At 45.1% G+C, this 9,266-nt stretch overlaps 1 protein-coding gene across 1 annotated transcript; it reads left to right on the top strand.

The window, feature by feature from the left end:
- The first annotated feature begins 510 nt into the window (after nt 1–510).
- Nucleotides 511–5,920, top strand: GPR78 (G protein-coupled receptor 78). Its single transcript, XM_075040791.1, has 3 exons — nt 511–1,178; nt 1,643–1,756; nt 5,683–5,920. The coding sequence occupies exons 1-3, from the start codon at nt 511–513 to the stop codon at nt 5,918–5,920; spliced, it is 1,020 nt and encodes a 339-aa protein (XP_074896892.1).
- Nucleotides 5,921–9,266: the final 3,346 nt, after the last annotated feature.

The raw sequence follows: 9,266 nt of genomic DNA, 5'->3' as shown, positions 1-9,266 counted from the left end.
ACCCCCGGCTCCCCGCTACGCCTAGGTCCCCGCTACCCCCAGCCCCGCTCCCCGCTCCCCCCAGCTCCCGGCTACCCCCGGCTCCGCTAGCCCCGGCTCCAGTCCCCGGGCGCCCCGGCCCCGCTACCTCCGGCTCCGGTGGCGGGGTGCCCCGGGTCCCCTACCCTCGGCTGCGGCCCCACTCCTCCCGGACCTCGCTCCCCCCCGCTGCCCGGCACCGCTGCCAGGGAACCCCGGCCCCTCTCTCCCCCCCGCGGGTCCCCTCCCCTCCGCCGCCGCCGGCCGCCCGGCCCGCACCCCTCGCTCCATCTCTCTGCAGCCTCGGCTCCGCTCCCCGCCCCCTGCCCCTCTCCCTACACCCCGCTGCCCCCGGCTCTTCTCCCCGCTCCCCCGGCCCGCGCCGCCGGCAACATGCGCGGGCGGCCGCGGGCGGCGGCAGGCGAGGCTGCGGTGCCGGCTCGGATGCCCCCTTCCTCCTGCCCTCGCCCGCTCCAGGCGACCCGCTGAGAGATGGACTTGGCAGGCGTGCTGCTGGCGTTGCTCCTGGTGCTGGTGCTGGTCGTCTCCCTGCTCTCCAACCTCCTGGTGCTGCTATGCTTCGTCTACAGTACGGAGATCCGCAAGCAGGTCGCCGGGGTTTTCCTGGTGAACTTATCCTTTTGCAACCTGCTCCTCACCGTCCTGAACATGCCTTTCACCCTGCTGGGGATCCTGAGGAACCAGCAACCCCTCGGAGGCTGCGTCTGCAAGGCGGTGGGTTTCCTGGAAACTTTCCTGACTTCCAACACGATGCTGAGCATGGCAGCGCTCAGCATCGACAAATGGATTGCCGTGGTGTTCCCCTTAAGCTACACCAGCAAGATGCGGTATAAGGACGCTGTGATATTGATGGGCTACTCGTGGCTCCACTCCCTCACGTTCCCCTTGGTATCCTTGTTTTACTCGTGGGTAGATTACAGCAACGTTTATGCCTCTTGCACCTTACACCTGAAGGAAGAGACGGAGCGGAGAAGGTTTACAGTGTTCACCATCGTCTTTCACTCCACCAGTTTCATGCTGTCGCTGGTGATCTTGTGTTTCACCTATTTAAAGGTGTTGAAAGTTGCCCGATTCCACTGCAAGCGGATAGACATTATTACCATGCAGACTCTGGTTTTGCTGGTGGATATCCACCCCAGGTAACGCGTGCGTGTTCGTATTCACAGCCCCGGGGTGCTTGCGGTAGGTGCCCGGGGCGGAGAGGGTGTCTTGCCTCCCCAGCTCCCTTTCCCACACCCCTGCCTGCCCCGGCCACAGGGCAAACGCTTCTGCCTCTAGTTTCAGACGCTGCTTATAGTGCCACGAGACGGTGGCTTGTGCATTCCTAGCCTGCTTTGTCTGAATGCTAGTCCCGCTCACCGGGTGCTCCCACTTGCCCGAGCTGCCTTTACCAGGGAGCTGCTGCTTTGGCGAGTGCGATGTCCCCAGGCTCAGCGGGGCCGGGGCTGCCCTCCCCTCCCCTCCCCTGGGGGCTGCCCTGCCCTCCCCTCCCCCGGGGCAGGGGCTCTGGGGCCAAGAGCGAGTCCTTCCCCTCTCCCCTGGGCTCACATCTTGCCTCCCTGCTTCTTGCCTTCACCCACCGACTGCTCTTTTCCCTTTGCAGTGTGAAGCAGCGCTGTCTTAATGAGCAGAAACGGAGGAGGCAGCGGGCTACCAAGAAAATCAGTATTTTTATAGGGTCATTCGTGATCTGTTTTGGTCCTTACATTATCACCAGGTTAGTATCTCCTGCTGGGGTGGGGGACTTGCCGGGACCGGTATGCCCTCTGATGCCCAGGTGCCCTGGGAGAGGGGGGGGACGACAACAACCCACAGACTGCAGCTAATTTTGGGGTGTCATAACCTGACCCAGGAGACCCAGAGCTGGTTCTGAGGGGCAGAGCACACACACACACACACACACACACTCACACCGACCCTGCCCGCACACCAAGCCCACTGGGCAAAGCCTGGACAGCCTCTGGCTCTCCTTTCCTCATTGCAGCCAGGTCTGGGCACCTCTGCCAAGAGCAAGAGGCTTTTAGGACAAGTACCAGGAATTAATTACATGCCAGTGGGAGATGAAAGCAGTTTAAAAGACTCGCCACCCTTCCTTATTAGCACAACCCGAGCAGTAGAGAGGAAAGCAGACAGCTTTTCCTGATTAGGTTTTTTTTTTTTAAAGGCGTAAGGCCAAGTTTGCTGCTATTGGAAGCCGAGGTGACATAATTTAAATTTATCTAGGCTGATAATTTGTCTGATAAGCTTTGTGTCTGGAAACATTAATGTCTGTAAATATATTGCTAATGGTGCAGCACGGCCTTGTGATGAGGTGTAAGAGTTATCTCCCAGGAAAACCAATAATTAGACTTTTAAAATGTGTAGGAAACACCATGCTCCTCAACTGGCCAGAGATATTGGCACCCACCCTGGTGGTTTGCACCTTTTTAAGTAGTCATGCATCATTCTCGTTCCGTACTTGTATAGTCTTTATACAACATATGGTTATTATTTTTAAATCTTGCATAAATCAGTGAGCTGGAAGCCAATGTAACTATACTGAATTGCAGCACCTCGGGATTTAGCCTTTAATCTCTAAACTAAAATGGGCTACATCTTTCACAAGTGATTTTTTTAAAATATTTCCCACTTCACAGTGTGTTCAAGACACCCTTGAAGAGTACTGACTTGTGCTGAGGAAGGTGCACTAGTCTGCTAAACCACCCTGGTGAGGGCTTCCTCAAGGTTGCTACTAAGCTTCTGGGGTCCACAGCCGCACCACTCACAGAAACTGGCCAGCTTTAGTACGCTGATCTTGCACAGTCACATATATAGAGGCCATTTATGATCATTGTCATTGCCCTTTTCTTACATGGGTAGGGGGATAAGTTTAGGCCAGTGCACAGAAATGACAATGTTTTTTACCTTTAGCATGACATTTATTTCAGTTCCCATTTCTATGTTGAAGGGGATTCCTGACTGATTGCCTGGATAACTGCATTATTTTTTTTTTGCAGTTGAAAGGATTATTACAAATATTAACATTACATCACAGAGTTAAAAGGTTAATTGATCACTGTTCAGTACATTCTGAGTCATTTTCTATTCCCTTTTGCCATAATCATGATATAATTATATTGAGCAAAGTGGATTTTGCCATCTTTCCATCTGAACATTACCAAGCTCAGCAAATTCCAGCATTGCCACATTTTTCAGGGTGGAGATATTTCTCATAAACTTCTAAAATAAAAGAGACTTCCTTCTTCAGACCTTGCATTTGGCAAATGCGAGATGGTGCATTTCCTGTGTGTGACAAACTGGTACCTCATGTGTCACCAGAGAGAAGACTGAGGGTTGGTTTATGTAAACGCGTGTGTCAAGGTGCAGCTTCTGTCTCAGTCACAAGGACTGAGTTGGTTCAGTGACAGAAAAATAGGAAGCATTTGGGGAGGACATCCTCAAAGGCTCTTTGCCCCAAGGGCAAGACAGTGTCCAGGCAGCACTAGATAAGAGGTGTTGGTGGAGGTGAGGTTGGAGGACTTGCTGCTATGCCCGTTTCTCCGCTCTTCCCCCATTCCGGTTTTAAAGGGGGTGGCACTGAAGGAATCTCCATGGAGGCAATGTGAAAGATAGCCTCCCTGTTTTCTCGCTCTTTGGCCTGGTGACTCAGGTTGCGTTGTGAGCTCAGTATGTGGTCCTCATTTCAGAAATATGAATGAGATTATGATCATTACCAATATATTCATCTGTTCACTAAGAGCCAACAGATGAATTTCATCTTTTTTGTAAAAGCACTGAAAACAAGAAAATGATACTAAGATGCACTCAGATGAATATTTCTAAGGCTGACTTGATTTGGCCAGGCCTTTTATCTTATTAAAATCTGTGTAATTTTTCTTCTGTTGGCTTCAGTGCAATTATGTTTGGGCCCATAATACATTAAAGGGAACACATAGTAATACATCTGTTTTCATGACAGAAAGATACCTTATTCTTTTTATTTAGGGTCTTTATAAAAACATCAATTGTGTAAATATCAAATGTATGTTTCTTGTCTTAGGACGATATACAGGATGGTATAAACCTAAGCAACCATGCAGCAAGTGTCATTTATCGTACATTTATTTATTTCTCACATTTTGTGTCTTCCTGTTCTCTCTGTTTTGAATTCACCGGAATTTTTTCCAAGCAGCTTCAGACAGAAGTCATCTGGTTTTTAAATGCACTTGTCATAGGAATGGTTTCACTTTTATGCATACAAATGAGAAATTTTCCTGTCAGAGTTCAACCACTTGTTGCAATGTTCAGTCCTAGTGGTGGTAAGTCAGCTTTTCTATGAGAAGGGATCAGAAAAGCTTCAAAAGTCAACACCCTGCAAGTTGGGAGCTCTGCACTTTGGAAGGAGGCCAGAAGGTTCTTCAAGCTTTGAGAAAGCTTCTGATCTTACATCTTCAAACAGTGATGTTTTAGGGTACAGAAAAGGGCTGTTTTATCTCATGGTACTTTTTTTTTCTTCTGGAACAAATACAGCAAAATAGTATATTCTTGCTCCTGCAAAAGGTTTCACAAAAGATGTACAGATAATAAAACTTCTCACCCTGTTCTTTCCACCTTCCTGGAGAGTTTGCCCACTGCAGATGAGCTCTATGCCAGACATTTGCTGGAACACTCTGAAGGTTTGCTCTCACTTCTGTGGAAAAATGGTTTAACTTAGCTGCAGTTTCTCCCACCATGATTAATACCCCCATCTCAGCTGAGGTGCTGAGGCCACTAATCATCCGTGAAGCACAGACTAGGAGACACAGGTCTGGAGAGAGCTGACTGGTCATATAATGATGATAAAACTGTTGTCTCCTTGTTTTCTTTGGCCAAACTAGCGGTCAGCCAAGTGCATGCAGAAACTTTCACAGGTAAGTAGATGCAGTTGTGCTCCTAAGCATACTATGGGATGGCAGGGGCCACCCAAATCACTCTGAGATACCGCCGTGTTGTTCTTCATACTGCAATGGTCTAACATGAATCCTCTTTGCATATGTGACAATTCACAGCAGTAGTGTAATGCAGGTTCACTCTTCTGTATCTGAGGGGCTGGATTTGGTGATCTAGACCAGGTTTGTGGTATCATTTCAGATGCTTCACAGTATCCAAAACCTCTACATAGCTTGGCAGATATGACAGGGGACTCAGAGGAGACCCACAACTTCCAGGAGCGGCAGCCTGATGCCAAGAGGGTTATGCCCAAATGTCTCAAGTGTCACTAGACTAGAGTTGAGTGAGCCTGGATGCCCCAAGCCACATGTGTCTATCTCAAGCTTGCCATGGGAGAGGGGTAGTTAATTGTGTCACCAAGATTTTGACCACTTACCAGCACAACTCTCTAAATTCAGAAAGTGAGCAATAAACTGCAGCAATTTCTTATCTCTGATGCATGGGAGCATTAATGTTGAAAACACAGTTTTTGTCTCTTTTCATAGAGGGAATAATTCTTGTCTCCCAGTAGCCTTTATTGTATCCAAGAAGTAAGGACAGGGCCCTTCTCCTGCAGGGACTGTGTACTGTAAGAAAATAAGTGTTACTTTAATGTTTCATGAAGCACGAGTTGAGCACTGGGCTCAGTGTGAATATAACACTCAAGTGTTTCCGTCTCTCTTTAATGTTTAACAGGTTGATAGAGCTCCTTCCTTTTGTTACCATAAATTACTACTGGGGAATTATAAGCAAGTGCCTCACCTACAGTAAGGCTGCATCAGATCCATTTGTTTACTCACTTTTACGTCAACAGTACAAAAAAGTTCTGATCAACATCGTCAACAGGATACTTAAGAGGGACCTGTATCCGTCATCGGGGTACAACAGCTCTCTCGACACCGAAAACGATTACTGCTTGCACAGAACAAACTAACAACATGAAAAGCATTCCCCTTCGAGTGAGACAGGTGTTTGCTGCTGCTGGAAAGCTGCCTTCTCCCTCTCATGCCGACAGTGGTGACAGTGTCTCCAGGGTGTGAAAGCTGCATTAATGCGATGCTTTTCGTCATGGACTTTCCTGAAAGGCTCTTCCCTGGTCTGCAGCCGAGTACAATCTATGGCAAAGCCTTGTGCCTGAGTGGATGGAGTAGGCTTGAGGGGTTTTAAAAGAGCCTTTGGAGGCTTTAGAGAAGCCTAATTTTTTAATGTTTCATGTCTGAAAACTTGGTATGTCTCAGAGCGTTCCACATCAGATGTGATACTCCAGTGTCTTCTGGGACCACAGGAATCCCCAGGTTGGAAGGAGAGGTTCAGAGTCCTCTGCGCTGCGCATGTAACTGGGCAGCCCAGGATCTGCTCTGTTAGTTTTGAACATTACAAATAAGTCTTTTAATTGATTGATTTATCGTATTGGTGCCTCGAGTGAGTCAGCACTTTGAATCTGAGATTGTTGTTATTATTATTTATTACTAGGCATCATGATTGTAACATAGCCTTTAGGAAGTGGTACATATATTTGATATGCCAGTATTCTATCAAGCATAACCAAAGTCCACATATCTGAGTTACTAATATTTAGCACTTCAGTGGTATGTGATTACAATAATTGCAGCAACAGTAATGAAGACATATATGGAATTTAGTTAAATAGCACTGTAGTTCCATCACTGAGCTAGTTGTCCTATTCAAACAAGCTTTTATTCAGAAAAAAAAAATCAGTTAGAAAGTAGAAGTGACAGATACCACTGTGTTTAAGATATATTACTTCAGAAGCTATCTGTTTTTCAAGAACAGGCTAAAGTATATTAATTCTTTTTAAGGGATATATAATGTGTAAAATATTTCATGCATTGGCTATATTTCGTGGATTGTAATAATATTGTACAATCTTTTCTTTTATAATGATCAATTAATCTGGTGATTTTAACTGATACCAAGAGATGTCGGAGGGATATTATAACAGACCTGCTGCCAAATGCCCAGAAACACGAAGCTGCTTTATTATTATATGTATTTTTCTCTTTTATTTATTTTTAAATCTAAACAGGCTTTGGAAAAATGTGGGAATTATTTTTGAACAATATTCCTTTGATTATATAAGACATGAATCAAAATATTCTATGGCATTCAATGAGCTACTATTTTCTAATCAAGTACGTAGGGGAAAATTAAAGCAATTCTAAAGTATATTTTAAGAAAAAAAAAGAAAGAAGAAGTAAAGAACACTTATTTTTTATGTAACGATGGACTTGACCCTATTAAGCATTGAGAAGGCTATTCCTGGTCAAACTAAGCATGTAAGCATGTGATTAGGCACAAATATATTTTCCTTTGAAGTTAACAGCTCTATTCCCAAGCTGAAAATTATGTACATGCTTAACCGTTTTGTAAAATCAGTGTTGAGCAGTCAGCACATAGAGAAGGTTTTTCCCACCATCCACAATGAGGAAGGAGAGCATCTTATTGCAATCCCATTGAAGTCAAGGAAAGGTGATGCTGCATAACGAATACAATGTTCTCCTATCTCCTGCTTTTAATCTCTGAGGCCTTTCTGATGCTTTTTTTTCCCCATGTAAGTACCTTAGGCCTCCATGTTTTGCATCTATAGTTCTGCCTGTGTTTAAATTGAATGTACTATAATGGTTTTGTCTTCTTAGTAAAGTATTTGTACTCTCTCCAATTTTGTGTAAATACAGTATTTCAGAAAAAAAAAAAAAAAAAAAAAGATGTCCATGGAATCTTTCCAGTTTTACTGTCTTCCTGTCTGCCTCCACATGCCTCCCTCCTCTGCCGTGCCACTACAAAAACTTGATGCTTCAGACTCTCATTTCAGCTGCAACATAAGGACCAGATATCTCTGTGGGGGGTGGGAGGGATGCTAAATTTTCAGTTATTTTTTAGTCAGTTTTGTGCCAAAATGTTTTGATAGACTACAGCATTTATCTGTGAATAAACATGAGTTTAATGATACCTACAATTGTTAGCTTACCTTTGGTTTCCTAAACAAAATGGTGCTCACTTTAAGAAAGGAATATGTTACATATAGATAAACGTATTAAATTGTCACCTCCAAGACAAACAAATGAAATAAATCTTTACTTTGATTTTTTTTCTTAGTATCAAGAAAATAGTAGAGGAGAAAAAAACAACAATAAACATTAAAGCTATTGCAATAATAAACTTCTAAAGCTATTAAACTATAAGCCGCATTTTAAAGGTATAAACCAGAACATAGTTACACTGCTACATTTGCTATTAAGTTAATTAATGAAGCTTATTCATGCCAGTTGAGGGTGTTGTCATGCACATACTTTACAATACCACTCAACTTCACAAAGCATTGAACGTTTCTGGAGGTGCTCAGGTCTAGATGGAAAAAAAAAAAAAAAAAAGATTTTGAGCCTGCGCTGGGTGTTGCAGAACATCTTTTAGTTTTAATTTCCATAGAGAATTAGGAAGCTAAGGTCTACAGTATGCTGTAGACCAGAAACTAAGGAAGGGCGAGGAGATCTGTAGTCCTCTCAGTCTTGATTTGCAATGAAGCTTAACTGCCTTGTTTAGCATTACCAAAAGGCATCTTCCTCTGCTCAGTATGCACAGCCAGTTCTGCAGGTAAATTTTTCTTTCTCTCTCCTTCTCACCGCCCCCTCCCCACCAGAGACGGGCTTGCTCTACTCTTCTAACGGAGCAGGAAGCATTCAGTGAGAGGTCTCAGTTTCATTGCCCCAGCTTCCCGATGTAGACAAAACTCTTGTTAGCTTGCTGCTTCATTCACCATGCTCTGAGTTATTTGGGGACAGGAGGAGGCAGGGGGAAAACACACTTTGCCCCATTTTTTTTGGATGCTGCAAAAAGGATCAAAGAATTTAGTGCTATACTGGAGGTGAGAACATCTATCTTACAAGGTGGGAGCATTCACCAGAGGAGGCAAAGTTGTGGATTCCCTCTTACTGACATGTTAGGTAAAAGGAACATTGGATACACAGTCCTGACAGTAGGACTTAGTTTGTATCAGATTTCCAACAAAGCTGAAATGTGATATCCAAAATGGCATCCTGCCATTGACATACTTTTGCCAACTTGAAGGTAGTGCTCCAGGAAACTTTATCTGGATTTCCTGCCCAATGGCCTGGAGTGGCTTTTTCTAGGAGACAAGAGACTGGCAAATACCTGGCAGGCGTGTTGTGGATTGGAAATGCCATGGGGGTCATCAGGAACTGCCTGACACTACCACTTCCCCAGCAGAAGGAGCTGTCACCCACCTGTGGCTGCTTAGGGAA

Source organism: Buteo buteo, chromosome 1, assembly GCF_964188355.1.
Source record: "Buteo buteo chromosome 1, bButBut1.hap1.1, whole genome shotgun sequence".
In the NCBI taxonomy this organism is placed as follows: Eukaryota; Metazoa; Chordata; class Aves; order Accipitriformes; family Accipitridae; genus Buteo; species Buteo buteo.
This window is presented reverse-complemented; position numbering and strand designations above follow the sequence as displayed.